This window comes from Syngnathoides biaculeatus, chromosome 10 (genome assembly GCF_019802595.1).
Source record: "Syngnathoides biaculeatus isolate LvHL_M chromosome 10, ASM1980259v1, whole genome shotgun sequence".
Lineage (NCBI taxonomy): Eukaryota > Metazoa > Chordata > Actinopteri > Syngnathiformes > Syngnathidae > Syngnathoides > Syngnathoides biaculeatus.
This window is the reverse complement of record NC_084649.1, coordinates 8,097,470-8,115,470: the sequence shown is the minus strand read 5'-3', so window position 1 is coordinate 8,115,470 and position 18,001 is coordinate 8,097,470. Positions and strand designations below refer to the sequence as shown.

The following is an 18,001-nucleotide window of genomic DNA, read 5'->3' as shown; positions in this document are numbered from 1 at the left end:
AAGAGAGCCATCCGAATCAGATGCCCTAGCCCCCTCATCTGGCTCCTCTCAATGCAGAGGAGGAGCGGCTTGACTCTGAGGCCTCGGTAAATTGAGAGCTTTGCCTTTCCACTTAGCTCCTTCTTTACCACAATAGGCCGATGCAAATTCCGCATCACTGAAGATGCTGCACTGATCAGCCTGTCGATCTCCTACTGCATTCTTCCCTCACTCGTGAACAAGACCCCAAGATACTTGAACTCCTCTACTTGGGTCAGGATCTCATCCCTGACCTGGAAAGAGCAACCACCCTTTACCGTCTGAGGATCATGGTCTCAGATTTCGAGATACTGATTCTCATCCGCGCTGCTTCACACTTGGCTGAGAACCTATCCAGTAAGAGATTGAGATCAAGGCCACATCTGCAAAAGGTAGAGATGCAATACTGAGGCCACCAAACCAGACCTCCTTTATACCAAGGCTGCGCATAGAACTCATACCAGAGCTCAAGCCGAGTGTGGAGGGAAGCCTAACTATATCTATTTGGAACTTCTCGACCTCACACGCCAGCTCGGGGTCCTTCCCTGCCAGAGAGATGACCTTCTATGTCCCTAGAGCCAGCTTCTGTTGCTAGGAATCGGATCGTCCAAGGTCCTGCCTTCGGCCACTGCCCAGCTCACATTGCATCTGACCCCTATGGCCCCACCCACTGGTGGAGAGCCCATGGGAAGTGGGTGCATCCCCGGCCAGCTGGCGCCATCTCCAGGCTTGGCTCTAGTAGGGGCCCCGATAATATGCGCCTGGGCAAAGGAAACCTCAATCCATTAGTTTTACTTATCATTAGAGGTTTATGAAGCCTCACCGTGGACCTTTTTATCGTTGGTGACACTGCAGGTGCGTGACACTACAGACAAATTAGCTCCGAGGATCAATGGGATACACAAACCCCTTCACCACGATGGAGGGGCACTAAACTGTAAAACTATACACAGGGATGAGAATTTTACGCCAATCGGCGGATTTCCGACTTTTTCAGACGAAAATGACCATTCTCGAGATAAGCGCAAATCCGTTGAGAAAATTTCAGGGGGGTGGGGGGTTAGGATATCGTGCGCCTGCCTCTCGGTGTTGGGCTCCGAGCTGGAAGTTCAGCTTAGTGCTAGCACAAGCACGACTATCATATGCCGTTCTAACTTGCTCGGTAGTGTAAATATTTGCATTTTGCGACATAAACATTAAAACTTCTTTGCGGCAGATTACTCGATTGGACAACAGAGTTATACAGTATAACTATCCAATCGTGTTCGTGGGTAATCGAGTTTCACCATTGCCATGTACATGTGTTCTCGGTTCTCAGAAATCGCGGTGTAACTTGTTAGTTAGACAAGTAATGGTGTGTGGGACTTAGCGCGACAGTGTGTTCAAAGTTTTACGATGGCGAAAGTGTTAGAAAAAAAAGGATGAAGATCGAGCGAGGGCAATTGACAAGGATGCTGGAATCAAAAACTGTTTCAGACGGGCATGGCTTGAAAAAAGTGTAACCGTGCAGATAGGACCGAAAATGGTATCAACATGTCTAACCAAACACATACAAAAAGTGGACATTCCCAGCAAAGTGCTGTGCACTCTGTGTTCTGATGGGAACAAAAAATATCCAGGAGGAAGCTCAACCACAGACCCCCCCCCCACCGTCGACAGACATTTTCAGTGTTTTTCCAAATTGGTCATTCTCATCCCTGTATATAGCATATACATATTCTACCACTCATTTTACTCAGTTTCTAAAATACGTTCTAAACCCTGGATCACTAGTTTGAACAATAGTATCAAACAAGTGTTTTTATAATTTTTTTGTGCAGATGAGTCACAAGTCAAGAGGGAACTCTTTTGACTTGCACAAGAAGTAGGAAAAATTTAGGGAACAATGAGACGGACACACTCCTGTTTAAACCAAGTGATGAATCTCCATGTAACACTGATCCCAGCATCATTTTGGATTGAGTAGCATTGACCAATTTATCATTCTTTTTCACATAACCCACATTCAGGGTTTCATGGTAACACTGCAACGTAACTGTAACACGAGAGTTAAATAAGACGCATCCATCCACTAATTATCCTCAAAAAGGGTCACGAGTTTGCTGGAGCCTATCCTAGCCATCTTCGAGCAGTAGGCAGGGCACACACTCAACAGGTTACCAACCAATCGCAGAAGTAATGTTATCAAATTACATAAATTTAAATGATATATACACATCTCTTTGGGTTCGATGCAAATCTGGGTTTGTAGCAGTCTTTATGAGAAATTAAAAAGAATGTTAAAATGGTAAGAAGTTTCTCATATCTCCTGCCTATATTCAGCTCAGGCTCCAGATGGAGACAAGTGCTGTAGAAAATGAATGGATGGACTTTTTAAATGCTTTTTTGTTACGTGGTGCATACCCTCGAATTGTCTCACAGAATTGTGTGTGTGTTTGTGTGAGCCTAAACCGCAAAATATCAACACATATCATAATATAAATATAAAGACTTATATCATAGCATGTTATGATAATATAATATTTATTGGAAGTTGTGTTGTTGAGAATCTGTCTGAAACTCTTTTGTGGTTATTTATCCAAGGTTACTCAGCTAATAGCAAAGCTTTTACCAGTTGTAAAGCTACTTTGTCATTATTGCCTCTGTCTCATGAGTAAGTCCCAAACTTGTGACTGGTCCTGTAAGATGGCAAAGTCATTTCCTTTTAAAAAAGATTTTCTTTACGATTTTCCCACTTCCTCATATCGGTTGTGAAATGTGACTTTGCTGCTCATGTGTTCTACATAAACTGAATGTATGACATTTATATAGATTATATCCATGTCTTTCACACCAAGGGATTCCTGAACCACCAAAATGGATAAACTACAGACACCTGACCCAACTGAACAAAGGGGTTCTGATGAAACCCCTGCAAAGGTTAGTGTATGCAATCACAAACAAGCTATGTTAAGAAATGTTTATCAGTCGTATTTCCGCGATACATGTTTAGGTAGTAATGGGTGCCAAGGCTTCAATTGGATGTTGCATATTAGTACAGACAAAGCAGGACAGCAAGAAAAGTAAAGTAGGTCAATTGGATACATAGACACATGCTTTCAAAATAGAAGAAAATACAAAGGTGTTTCATGAGCATTCATCAACTTTCTCTCATTTTTTGGAACGTGTTGCAGCCATCAAATTCCAATTGAATGATTATTTGCTAAAATCAAAGTTTATCAGTTTGACCATTAAATGTCTTGTCTTTGTAGTGCATTCAATGTGTAGCTGTAGCTATTTAAGTTGAGGAAGTGTAAAGCCTTCATTCTGTGGTCCTTTCGCTTCTGGGTTGCTTTGTGAGAGACAGAACACAATGTCCCAACTTCACTGGAATTGGGTTTGTGCTATTCTGTTTGCCCATTACACCACTCCCACTTGATGCTTTGATTTATAATCAAATTCACATTTTTTTGTGGTCTAATTATTACTGTGTGTTTTAACAGTGAAGATACATCGCTTCTGAAATATATATATATATATAATATATATATATATATATATATATATATATATATACACTGTACTTTCAAAGAACAACTGAGCAAACAAATTTTAAGGCACATGGAAAACTATTCTTTCTTCATCAAAATGTGTTTTTGCACATCATCATACAGTAGTACAAATGCTCTTTGACTATATTCCTTGCCTGAATTATACATTATACTCTGCTAGCCCATATATCGGCTCTACATTACAAATGTGCTTCATCATAATATAAATTAAATTGGATATTTACATTCATCCCTTTCACGGACCCCATTTTTGCATATTTAATTAAAGCAAACATAACAGGGAATAATCAGATGTGTATTCAGTCTACTGTTACAAACGAATGAGCAAACTCATTAGACCCTGCTTGCAGTCATAGGTACATGTCCAATGTTTTAGACAATATTTATGAAGCATATAAATAACAGAGTAAAAAAAACAATCCCACACATGTGTGCTTCATTTTCGCTTTTGCAAGGAGCAGCATGTTGTGTGGCTTACCTTATTGTGAGTTTTTAATTTTTAGTCCTGTTTGTGTTTCTACAGTATCTCATGCCTTCTTACAGTAGCAAATTAATCTACCATATGTAGTTGCAGTAAATGTAAAATGAGGCAGATTCTTGACGTCAGACACTTATTATTATTCTTAAATTGAACCTTTATTTATCCAGGTAAGGTAACTGAGAACATAATCTTTTTTGCTTTGCTGACCTGGCTGCACACTGCATTGTAAAACAAAATATAGTACAAGGCACGTTGTGGAAGTTATTTTTTTTCATGACCTTCTTTTTTTAATCAACAGTTTAATTTCTATTACAAGACCTGTAACCTGAGTTTGTATGACTGAATGTACTTTTCTGTACTTCCTCAATAGCAGCGGGTCACATCCTGCCTACTGTGTGCGGCCTTCTTTGGTGCCTTGGGCTCGTCTTTCCTTTATGGCTACAACCTCTCTGTCGTCAATGCTCCGGCACCGGTAAGCTAAAGTGCTCTCGAGTGACCAAGCATCATCATTCTCCTTTTACTTTCCTCCCTCATTTCTTAAGAGTGGAACTCAGTATACATGACTATATGCAACCTGATGGAACAAGCCTGCCATATAATTTCAGGTGGCCCGGCAAAGTCAAACTCAAGTGTGCCTGTATTATTATCTGAAAATGTGTACCAAAATTGCGAATTGTCTTAACTTTTAGTGACAAAATTATAGGATTAAATGCCAACTTTGCTTTGCTGTTGTTGTTTTTTCAAGTTTTTCAGTAGCTGCATAACCCAAATTTGTGTCAGTCTATTCCTAACTTATGCTAATGGGATAGTTACTGTATGTCATAGAGTAAATATTTGTTTGAAAACCACTGCTGGGCAATAGATATAAAACAATCAAATGAGTTTGGTTGAATTTCAAAAACCAGCAGGTTGGATTTACATTTCTGGTCTGTGCCCAATTTCAATTTAATGCCTAGACTGGATATCTTTTTATTAAGTATAATGTCATGTGACACATTTATTGATAAAAGATGGTGCACTGGCTCAAATGTAGCTAAACTACACACATGGGTCAACATTGGAGAGCAACTGCGACAGTATGAAACCAAATGGTTTAGACTGGACCCGAAGCCAGACTGAGACAGAGGAAGCAGTTCTTAGGGGTTTTATCAGGGGTAGGGTGAAGTCTAGAATTCCAAGGTGTGACGGTGGTCTGTAGGAGAAGGCAACATGTAGGAGGCTGGGGCGTGAGCAGGTAAGTGAGCTTGGCAATGAAGTTGGAGGAGGCGAAAATAAGAGGGTTACGTGCAAATAATCAGGTATTAAAGAGTCGGCGGTGGACCAGGGAGGAGGTGCGAAAATACTCTGGTGCTGAAACATTGCAGGCTGTGATGAGGGCTAATAAAAATCAGGTCCACAGGTGTTAGGGTTAGGTGAGGAGTGCTGGAGTGGAAGGGACAAAGCGGAAAAGAGCACCGCTCACACTCGGCAGAGGAAACTCAGAGCGCTGATCCCAACAGGAGCAACAATAAACAATAATATTGAATGAATTCTACATAGAGTTAGCTGGGATGTATTTTCTCTTCCACTCATTAGTTTGAAAGCAAGTAAACATTCCTCCACTGACCACTGTCAGTAATCATTTTCCTTGTATTATGTCTAATCTACCACAGTAAAATGTGAAATTATAGGCAGGGTGTGGGGCTTTTCACTGTAAGTGTTTTTTTGGGAAGAAGCACAGGTATTGTATGTTGGAATGGTGCAAACCACATCCAGTCAAGGCGGATCTTGTTGTAAGGTGAACCATGTATTACTCGGTGAGAAGAACTGTAAATTGTACAGCCTGGAAGGTTTAGACGCAGAGGGTTGAGGGACCTCAGGTGGACGGAACAAGTGATGGAGAGTACAATGGAAGTTGATCCCAAGATCAAGAGGTGAAAACAAAAAAAGCATGACTAGTACGGGGATAACCTTTTCCATGTTACCACTTCAGATAATTCTTGAATTTTGGGACTTGATTATAAGTCGCCATTCTTTTCACATCCTCTCTCGGAAAATAGTCATGGGTGAACCTGTCATGGGTGTGAATCTCCAGATCGTCTGAAATAAGCGCATATCAGTTATCTCAATCACGCCAGCTGAAATTGCTTTGATTATATCACACTCTGAAGACAAAAGTGACTGTTATGCAGTGAGAGGAGGCGGTGGGAGTTGAAACTGAAATAAAAATAGTTGTTTAAGAAAAGTGATGGTGATGGACACTATTTGGGAGTTTAGGGTACAAAAGAAATAGCAGGGCACTGGATAGTCTTAGTCTTGGAAGCAAACAGATCTGTTAGTAATTCCTTAAATATCAGTCCCTTAGCTATTTTGGGTATTGGCTTGAGGACCAGAGAGTCACAGGTCCAAGACCCCTCATGAATGATAAATATTGTACTGCGTGTAAATTTGGATTAGGGCCTCGAGAAGCCAGGTCCTTTGCGAGCACTGTCAAGGTGCCCTTGAACCGCTCAGGGCCTCACACAATCCACTCAGGGATCATTATAGCATAATGACGGAATTAAAATAAAAAGTACATTCCTCCCATGGGAAAGCAGGCATATGAAGTGTCTCTGACTTTTCCGTTCTCCATTGCTGTTGGCAGGATGAAGAAACGTATTGAATTGCATCAAGGAAAGAACAAGGGGGCTGATACTCAAAACAGGGCATTGTGTTTGCATTAAACAGCATAAACCAACAATTCCCAACCAGTGTGCTGTGGAATATCGGTGTGCTCAGAGAGATAAACATTTGTACTGTGGGAAGTCTGAATCAGATTTTTTTTAAATTACCTTAAAATTGTGTTTATCTATAAATAAACTACAGAGGTATATATATCTATTCGAGGGATGTATAGTGACAGATATAACAATTGCTCTTCAACTTGATAGCAGCTATCATGTACTGTACATTAATCTAAGACATTTTCACAAATGTAAAATGTATGACTTAGCTCCATAAATGTTTGGAAACATAAAATAATGAATAACAATATTAAAATATTAGAAAAAAACAACAACTGTAATCTGCTGTTATATTAACCAATATACAGTCAATGGTTTGCCACAAAGTTCGGAGGTTGTAGGTACTGCCTTCCTGTGTGGAGTTTGCATTTTCTCTCCGTTGCTGTATGTTTTTTTTCCCCAATACTACACCATCAGTGACTGAATTATATTTTGGGAATAATAAAATAGCCTGCATAATAACGAGGTTTGTGCACAGCACTGAAAATCTCAAAAGTAAATTTTCCACATAAATTGATTTGAGAAATGGATCAAATCAATATTCTAAAACTTTGCGCTTCTTGCATATATAAATTTATTCAAAATCTTCTTGCCACCCAGAGTAAAAAGTGACTGGTACAAAGTAGTCATGTAATTTCTTGGTGCAATTTTGATCAAGCTGAGGTCACACCACAGAGTCCCACAATGTAGTCACATCAAACAATAGCCAATAAAAATAATTCAAGGTAAAATCTTTAGTTTATATAAAGGGATCTGTTTTTTTTTTTAAATGATGAAATTTAAATTATTTGGTGGCCTTCATACTTGATACTCGGCAGTGTTGTCACCGTCCTCTTTTAAAAGCAGCACGTTAGTCTCGAGATTCCCATTTCCAAAAAGTTGGGATTTTTGTAAAACATAATCGCATACAATGATTTGTGAATAATTATTAACCTGTATATGAAATGCGGACTCAACATACGACAGACTATTTTTTCACTTTGTTTTAGTCAACATCAAATGAACTGAGTCTGACAGAGTTCACTTCCTTCTACAACAAGTCGGAAATTATTTTTTGACAGTTTGATAAAATGTAATAGAAAATAGGATCATGGAATAAAAATCCCCATCATGAAAGCATTCTGAAGCTGGGATTTGCAGCCAGTATGCCATGGCACATCATCCATTTCGGTTAATGGGTCCGAAAATGATTTATTTATGACAGCATATCTCTGTTGAACGATCTATGGCAACAATGTATAGTGACAGATTAGGAAACACTTTTGTAATAGTTGCCCCCCCCCATGTGTCATTCTGTTGCAGTACATTAAAGCTTTTTACAATCGGACATTGATGGAGAGATACAACGAGCCTGTCAGAGCAGAGACGATTACTCTCCTCTGGTCCATCACAGTCTCCATATTTGCCATTGGGGGCCTTTTTGGAGCGCTTGCTGTCTCCTGGCTCCTAAAAATACTTGGAAGGTGAGATGATTCCAGTATGCTGATGCTACACTTTTTCATCTGTGTTTTGTTGCTGAACAGCCGCCAATTCTCCGCTCTATCATTACTAGCGGCCAGCGCAGGAACTCATTTGGCTGATTTCGCAGACATGATTAAATAGATAAACAATGCAAAGACCAAAAACAACAGTGAAAGGACTGTAAAATAATTGTTCAAAATGTCTTGGTGGTGAAGAGATGGAGTAAATGGTATAGGCATATCTCTGATTGATGAATGCATTGGCTACAAGATGTACGTATTCATTGGGTACAACATTTTTTTCTAAAGAAGAGGAAAAGTGCAGCTTTGTCAATTTTGTTCTTGCAAGAAGACACGTCACTAATACATTTTAATGTAGGCGAGATCCAGCCTGCAAAGGCAAATCATCTGTCAACTTCCATGATTGTTATGAAAATCAGTAACAAAATTTCAATTTGTCATATAATAGATGATAACGTTGCGATAAGCATTTTTGTGATACCAAACATGATCATTGGTTGAAACACCCAGTTAGCCTAGTTCATACATATCGTGTGTAATATGATGAGGTGAGGTCACTGGTGTAGTGGTACACACGCCTACCTTTGGTGCAGGCAGCGTGGGATCAATTCCCGCTCGGTGATGGTGTTGATATCTCCCCTGCAACTGACTGGCGACCAGTTCAGGGTGTAGTCTGCCTTTCACCCGAAGCCAGCTGGGATAGGCTCCAGCTTTCCCGCGACCCTTGTGATGATAAGGGGCTTGGATAATTTCATGAAATAACATGATGAGGTGACGAAAGATTTTTATGGTTTTGGGAAACCGTAACTACATTGCGGCCCGCGACAAAAATGAGTTTGACACCCGTGCTATACACTGTGTGCAATCCTCAAATCACTATACTTTTTCCTTCTATTTCCTGGTTCTCATCTTAATATTTTCCTTCAACTCCCTCTGTACTTGATTACTTACCTTTTCTTTAAGTCTCTTGAAATCACAAATGTTTACTTTTGTAAATATTGAAGATAAAAAACAGCATCATTACAGGGAACAGGAAGCGAGAATGTGGGTGCACTGTGTGATTCACCAACAGCACTACAGTTCTCTGTAAATAAATTACCTGTCCTGAGAAGTGTTAACAGTAATTAATGTTATTAGGAGGAGGAGGGTTCTCATATAGATAGTGGCGTTTTTCAGTTTCCGGTCAGGTTCATCTGTTGTGGTGTTGCAATGCCACCTTGTACTATACAATATATCCTATCTCCTATCAAAGACAACCTCCTCCTCAGAGAAAACATCCTCGTTGCTTTGGCATGATGAAATATATATTATGTCTTGCTTATGCATAATATGTTCAAAAGACTTTCATACTCCATAGGCAACAATGATGTCACTCAGCAAGGAGGGGAAGACATCTTCTGAAGTTTTTATTCAGTCATTTCAGAAACTTAAGATGCCTTACTGTTCCCCTTGGATATCTCATCTTAAAACCTGTGATCCATACTGACTGTGGTTGGAATTTGAAATGTACTATTAATTTTTTTCCCTCTTTATAAACCAGTGAATCAGCTTCTTTCCTCCCCAAAAACAGTCCTTAAAAAGGCTAAATTTCATATGTCAGAGAATGAAGTTGAATGTGAAATAGCAGATGAAAACCATGTAAATCAAATGCCGACCGATTATTTAAAAAAAAAAAAAAAAAAAAAATCCCGAATGCTGATTCCATTTCATGTATTCCTGAATTATTCAAGACAGAATAATTTGTCACGATGGAGATTTTAAAGCAAAGATCAAAATATTTACTGAAGAGATGTAATGGAAAACCTCTTTTGGGTCAGTTCAGATTTGTATTTAATTCCAATTAAATTTAGTAGAAAAACTCAACTATCTGACAAAAGAAATGCAGTACTGTTGTAGAGCTTGAAAGAAAATATTAACGCCACTAGGGGGCGCTGTCTGTGCTTTATAGAAAGGATTGGCATCCAACCATTCTTCAGTGGCTTTTATTACTTTTTGACTCATACAGACTTGGTAGAATTTTCTTCAAAACAAAGTTAACCATAATATTGTTGATCAATGAGGACTATTTTTCTTTCTATACCTCCAATGCCTCTTGCAGTTTTAATTTCAAAACTTGTCTTGATATGCCTCACTAAATCATCCCATTGATACTTGGCATTCTTATAGTGGAGCTTAAATAGTTTTGGTTTTTTTTCACTCTTTTGCATATATTCTGCATCTACAATATTTCACGTTTAAAGATCCCTTTTCCCCTAAACAGTATCTTTTTTTCAACCAGAAAGGGAACCTTGTTGCTGAATAACATCTTTGCTGTGATAGCTGCATTGCTGCTCACCTTTGGCGAGAGGGCACAGTCCTTTGAGATGCTCATTATTGGCCGCTTTATAATGGGAGTGGACTCTGGTAAGTGCAGTGTTTTATGGCGCATCCCAGACAGATGAAATTTTGTGTCACTGGGTTGCCGGTGGTGGGAGTGTCTTTATTTTTTTGTCTATTTTATTGTGCCACCTTCAGTCAACATGTAATCAATTAGAATTTGTGGCTTTCAGACAACAGTATTGTAGCTTTTGATAGACAACTGTAAATTTTAAATTTTCACACCCACATACTGCATTTGTCATACTGCATGAACCTTGTCATGTCATAAAGTTACCTTTCTCCAACGGACATTAAATCCGCCCTGGGAAAAATGTAAATGTTATGATGGTGCAAGGGATGGTCTCATCAAGGAGGACATTTAAAATTGCCTGAGTGTGTTTGTATCAGATGAATGCGCAATGCCTGTGAAATTAGCACTTACTCCCAAACATCAACTCCACTGGTGAAATGGGAAGATTTGCTACCTTCATTAGATGTTTGAAAGAGAGGAGATGATTAAAAAAACAGGGACATGAAAAGCAAAGTCACCAATTAAGTAAGACTCCTTTGAGACATATTTATGGAATGACAGCTATCACAAGTTGTGTTCAGACGCTTTTATATCATGGCAATTCTGTTATAATAACTGCATTTTTCTTGTTTCCTCGAGTAAAATAAATAACCCATCGATCTATCTGTTATCTGAACCGCTTATCCTCACAAGGGTCACGGGACTGCTGGAGCCTATCCGAGCTATCCTCGTTGAGGAGACGGGGAACATCCTGAACTGGTTGCCAGCCAATCACAGGGCACATGGAGACATACAACAGTCGCACTCACAATCATACCTAGGGGCAATTTAGAGTCTCAAATGAATGCGGGTTTTTGGGATGTGGGAGGAAATTGGAGTGCCCGGAGAAAACCCAAGCAGGCACAGGGAGAACATGCAAACTCCACACAGGCGGGGCCGGGATTTAAAACCCCGGTCTTCAGAACTGTGAGGCAGACAACCATCGTGCTGCCTAAATAAGACATTAAGAAGAAAAAAAACCAAACAAACATATATTTACAGAGATCTCGTTTGATGTGCGTCCCGTGTCTGAGACGCAAAAAAATTACAAGGGACTCATAAAGTATGATCAATCTGCATGTTTGGAAACATGGTTTAGTACTCTGGCTTGGTGCTAGAATTTTTTCTGGGATGAGACAGGACTCTAGAGTGTGACTAATTTGGTCGCATTGATTCCCTAATTTCTTCATGGTCCTGCAAAAAATAAAAAACAAACCCATGGTATGTCCAGGTACACAGTCATTTGAGGAAGAAAAAAAACACTGCTGCGACTTGAAAGGAGACATGGGTTTCATCATGGTCTCTAAACCAGTCAGAGATTGTGAAGAATGGCGACCCTCCGTCTGATTGGCTGAAGTCACAACAAAGACAACACAAAGCGTCAAAGTGACAAAATCCATTTCAAACACAATCCAACTCAATTACTCACCTGGGAACAAAAAAAAAGACATTTCCTGTTTCATGTCTGCTTGCAATTGTGGAATCCTTTGCCCAACAATGTAAATACAAACATGGATACGGCGCGCATAAGGGCGCACATATGTTCCATTTGCCGTATATACAGCATAGCGTAAGAGATGTAGCTACTGAACATGCTGATAAAGCTTAAACAAATGCTCTGATATACGTACTTGTGTTGTTGTCAATGTTGCTACTCTACACTTTTTCTTACCCAACTGGAAACTTAATTAGCATTATATTTCCTGTTCAGACATCTAACGTCCGAGCAATTTGTGTGAACACAGCCCGAGTATGTTTTATTTATGATATTATGTATTCTAACATTTGAATCTAACCATTATAGGGCCTGCTGTTATTTCAAATTGTATGTTATGCCTTTTGTGACAAAAGTAGTAGCTAAAACAAAAATGGCAAACTTTTTTCAGCCCTGAAGTTGTTAAATTTTTTTTTAACATCAGTCATATTGTAGGATAAACAGTTGAAAGGGAAACAAATTCTTCTATCTGGTTTGTTCTTGTTGAATTTAAATTTATGCCTTGAGATGACTATATATTTATATATTTTTGAATTTCTTTCTTTTTTTCCTCATAGGTATAGCTCTCAGCGTACTACCTATGTATCTTGGAGAAATTTCCCCAAGATATATCCGCGGTTCCATCGGTCAGTTCAACTCTATTCTGATCTGTCTTGGAGTGTTCTTTGGTCAGGTGCTGGGCCTGCCTGAGCTGCTAGGCCAGGTGAGTTAAAGATGATTCACCACTTTGCCATCTTTTACACATCCTGAAAGATTTGAAAAATAGAGGAATGGAAAATTTATAATTTATGTAGTTAATACCTACCATCAAACAAAATCAAAACACCCAAGTCAAAGTGTAGCCAGGTAGAGGTAATGCAGTCATAGCAACTATAGATCAGAATAGAAACACATTTTGTTTTGATGTTGCATCTATGGAGAAAGAATTTATAAATATCTGAATGTGTCTCCTTTCCCCAGGAATGCCGCACTGCTGACACGTGCTCAACAAGTAAACAAACTTTAAAAAAAAAAGCACTAAGATTCACCCCTCATTATTCTCAGGGACTTGAATAAAGCTAGAGTCAAACACAAACTACCGAAATACAAGCAGCACATTGACGATCATACCAGGGAAAATAACTTTTTAGACTACTGCCTTACCACACTAAATGACACATACTGTATTATAAATACCATTAGTAGTCTTTAATGTCTTCACGACATAAGGCATTTAGTGCTTGAAAGACCAGAAGCAGAACTTTAAAGTATATTCTCAAGCTGACTGGGTGTCAGTGTTGGGACTTTAGAATTGGTTAATATGTTCTGATCTCTTTGTTCTGACCAGAACCCGAGCAGCATTCTGAATGAGGTGGAATTATTTAATGCTCTATTGAGAGAGTCTAGTCAGAAAGCCATTACTATACTGTAGTCCAGTCTACTGGAGATAAAAGCAGGCATGAGCTTCTCCTGGTCCTCTTGGCTTAAAATTACTAGGGAACTCTTATCCAGACGAGCGCAGATCCTTGCAGGGTGTGGCGTATCTCTGCAAGACTCAAGTTACACCTGGTTGTCATATTTTCGAAGACGCGAGTAGTTCTGTATTTAACCAAAGGGGCTGTCAGTGCCTGTGGATGGATCACTGTATACACTTAATTTTCTGACAATTAAAGCAATTAATTCTTGCAATGATGGTCTCGCATGCATTGAGAGAGTACGCCTTGCGTGACTGAGCATTGTCACTTGGACGGTGTGCCAGAAGGCCACACCATTAATGACGGTATGGGCTGGTTGCAGTGGCGAGGCCATTCTTATTTCGGGTAGGTCAGACCCACCCAAAGGTTTCCTTATCACACCCTAAGAATTTGTTACCAAATTAATTTTGGGAAAAAAAATCTTTCGCTCTCTCTCCCACACAGTTCTCCCACTTTGAAATCATGGAGGGGTCTGAAATTTTCATCGCAGGTGCATGTCCACTGTGAAAGAGATAATCTATAAAGAAAAATGCAAAATTCACAATGTATGTATGATTTTTTTCAATGATTTATTTGTGTGATACAAGTGCAAATAAGTATTTGAACACCTGTCTATCGGCTAGAATTCTGACCCTCAAAGACCTGTTAGTCTCCCTTTAAAAGTCCACCTCCGCGCCATGTATTATCCTGAATCAGATGCACCTGTGTGAGGTCATTAGCGGCAGAAAGAACCCTGTCCACAATCAGTAAGACGCAAACTTGTAACATAGCCAAGACCAAAGAGTTGTCCAAAGACACCAGAGACAAAATTGTACAACTCCACACGGCTGGAAAGGGCTACGTAGAAATTGCCAAGCGGCTTGGTGAAAAAAGGTCCACTGTTGGAGCAATCATTAGAAAGTGGAAGAAGCTAAACATGACGGTCAATCTCATTCGGAGCGGAGCACCCTTGCAGGATTTCACTTTGTGGGGTCTCAATGATCCTTAAAAAGGTAAGGAATCAGACCAAGACTACAACAACAGGACTTGGTGAATGACCTGAAAAGAGCTGGGACCACCATTTCTAAGGTGACTGTTGGTAATACACTAAGACGTCATGGTTTGAAATCATGCATTGCACGGAAGGTTCCCCTCCTTAAACCAGCACATGTCAAAGCCCATCTTAAGTTTGCCAATGACCATTTAGATGACACAGAGGAATCATGGGAGAAAGTTTTGTGGTCAGATGAGAGCAAAATGGAACTTTTTGTCATAATTCCACTAACCGTGTTTGGAGGAAGACGAATGGTGAGTTCGATCCCAAGAACACCATCCCTACTGTGAAGCATGGGGGTGGTAGCCTCAAGCTTTGGGGGTGTTTTTCTGCACGTGGGACAGGAAGACTGCACTGTATTAAGGAGAGGATGACCGCGGCCATGTATTGTGAGATTTTGGGGAACAACCTCTTTCCTTCAGTCAGAGCATTGAAAATGGATCGTGACGGAGTCTTTCAACATGACAATGACAACACATGTCAAGGTTCTGGTGTGGCCTAGCCAGTCTCCAGACCTAAACCCAATAGAAAATCTTTGGAGGGAGCTGAAACTGTGTTTCTCAGCAACAGCCCAGAAACCTGTCTGACCTAGAGAATATCTGTGTGGAGCAGTGGGTCAAAATCCCTCCTGCAGTGTGCAAACCTGGTCAACAACTACAGGAAACATTTGACATCTGTAATTGCAACCAAAGGGTACTGTACCAAATATTAACATTGGTTTTCTCAGGTGTTCAAATACTTATTTGCAGCTATATCACACAAATAAATCATTAAAAAAATCATACATTGTGAATTCTGGATTTTTCTTTTTAGATCATCTCTCTCACAGTGGACATGCACCTAACGATTAAAATTTCAGACCACTCCATGATTTCTAAGTGGGAGAACTTGCACTATAGCAGGGTGTTCAAATACTCATTTTCTTCACTGTATATATGAGTTGCATAGGCTCCAGCGCTCCCGCGACCCTTGTGGATATATGGTGCCGCAACTGGTTAGAGCGTTGACCTCACAGTTCTGAGGACTGGGGTTGAAATCCGCTTGTGTGGCATTTGCATGTTCTCCCTGTTTCTGTGTGGGTTTTCTCCAGGATCTCCAGAGTGAGTGTGGTTTGTCTCTATAGGATCTCCAGAGTAAGAGTGTTGTTTGTCTCCCTGTGCCCTGCAATTGGCTGGCAAACGGTGCAAGGTGTTCCATGCCTCCTGCCCGATTACAGCTCTGATTGCCTCCCGCACTCCCATGACCCTCGTGTGGATAAGCGTCTCAGAAAATATATGGATTGATGAATGGATATGTGTGTGTGTGTGTGTGTGTGTATAGAGTATATATACACCCACGCACTTCCATTTTCTGTAGCCTTTATCCTCAATCATGTTGTGGGTATGCTGGATCCCATCCCATCTGAATCTGAGCAAGAGGCGGCGGAGTACAGGCTGAACTGGTTTCTAGGCAATTGCAGGGCACACATAAACAGCTATTCGTACTAACATTCACACCCATGGGCAATTTAGACTCTGCAGTTGACTTACTACACATGTTTTTGGGATGTGGTAGAAAAGTAGAAAAACCCATGCAGGCACAGAGGGATCATTAAAACTCCCAACAGGTGAGGCCAGATTTGAACCCAGGTCCACAGAACTATGAGGAAGATGTTCTAACCATTTGACCACCGTGGTGCTATATACATGTACATTGTATATGGTGAGATGTATGTGCGTTAGGATGCGTCGCCACAGTTCATCTAGGAACATTTGTCCCATCTCTGTCATGGTGTGTCATGGTCCTGCCAGTCCCAGTCCTGGCTGTGCAGGTCCCCTACACACCTGTGTTGATTAGGAGGCGCACACCACACTGATAATTAACCCCAGCATACATAGGACCCAGCGGACGGTCTGGCTTTGCCAGATCATTGCCATCCATGCTTCGTTCCCGCACTTCCTCGTTCTTGATACCGAACGCCTGTGTACCGACCTCCGCCTGTCCTCCGACCAACCCCGTAAGCTTGACGCTCTCGATACTGCTGCTCACTCTGACTGATGTTCCGTGTACTGATCCCTGCTTGCGCGCTCAGTTGCCCTCTACGCCTGATGTGCTGGTTACTGGTGCTCCAGTTCACTGTCTGCCTGATCCCCGACCTTGGAACAAATAAACACTTCCCAAACTGCCTCTGCGTCTCCGGAGTCCTGCATTTGGGTCCTCCCCCGCACCGATGGCTCCTGACAGAACGATCTGGCCATTACAGGACCCAGCTGGAAACGACGATTCTTGTCCCGCCGCGTGAATGCTACATCTATCTGGGATGGTGGAAATGTGATTGGTAACTAACCAGAGCAGGGTGATTGAAATATTTCCTAAACTGAAACAATATTTTCGCAGTGCTTTTGAATATGGGAATCATCCCTTGAAGACTAACATTGATGTGTAGTGGACTGGTCCGGAGCGATATGGGTGAACAAATAGAGTTCAAGTGAGGTTCCAGTCCCCGATCTCGTGCAATTTCAGATACCCAATCAATTTGCATATTCATGAGTTGTTTGTCGCAATAAGTGAGTGGCCCCCACCTGCGGACACATGCAAGTGAATTAGCACCATTTCACATGCACAATGACTGACGGGAGTGTTTTGTAATTGTTGTGCCTGCACCGCAGTGGCTGAGGGCTTCACCTAATCAATCAAGAAAGTGCAATCTAAAGGGTACTTATCTTTTTTCACTAAGAATGATATAACTGGTTGTGTCATTAAAGGAGGCAGGAACCCTGCAGAAAGAATTTTCTTAAAAAGTGCTTTCAGCATAGGTACCAGCGTATGTGAAAATGATTTGTAGAACTTAATGCAAAACCCGTCAGCAGACTTCCTGCTTTGCATGGAGGTTATTGCCTGTGTTCTTTCAAGATGGGTTGTTGGTATGTCCAGGGAGTTCCGATTCATCACATGAATTTTTGTCACTAATATGTCACCTAGAAAGGTTAAGAATTTTTTTTTGGCTATGTTCAGAGATGAGGTATAGAATCTTTCATAGTAGCCTTTAAAATTGGTCGTGGGGTATCTAATAGTTAAATCTGACAATGTCCCTATTTCCAACCGAGCTCTACTTTCAGCTTTTTGCTATTTTTATATGTTTGCTTATTTTTAAGGAGTAATTGTTTTGTTTTTATGTAAACTTTATTATATTCTGTTTGCAGCAGTAGTTCTGTATAGAGAGCAGGTCAAAAATCATGTGTGACATAAAATATTGTGTTAATTCTTTCCTGCCCGTTGACAGCTGGGATAGGCTCCAGCACTCCCTGCGGCCCTCGTG

At 40.6% G+C, this 18,001-nt stretch overlaps 1 protein-coding gene across 9 annotated transcripts in view; it reads left to right on the top strand.

The window, feature by feature from the left end:
- The window catches only part of slc2a9l2 (solute carrier family 2 member 9, like 2), a 112,377-nt gene that overhangs the window by 10,572 nt on the left and 83,804 nt on the right, over positions 1-18,001 (top strand). For 7 of the 9 annotated variants that reach the window (XM_061832686.1, XM_061832683.1, XM_061832684.1 and 4 more), the window contains exons 2-6: positions 2,856-2,937; positions 4,421-4,522; positions 8,115-8,275; positions 10,572-10,696; positions 12,774-12,919. In XM_061832686.1, coding sequence (XP_061688670.1) covers positions 2,875-2,937; positions 4,421-4,522; positions 8,115-8,275; positions 10,572-10,696; positions 12,774-12,919 — 597 coding nt within the window. In that variant the 5' untranslated portion in view covers positions 2,856-2,874. The remainder of the gene's footprint in view (positions 1-2,855; positions 2,938-4,420; positions 4,523-8,114; positions 8,276-10,571; positions 10,697-12,773; positions 12,920-18,001) is intronic. The other 2 variants (XM_061832688.1, XM_061832689.1) reach the window with 1 other exon arrangement.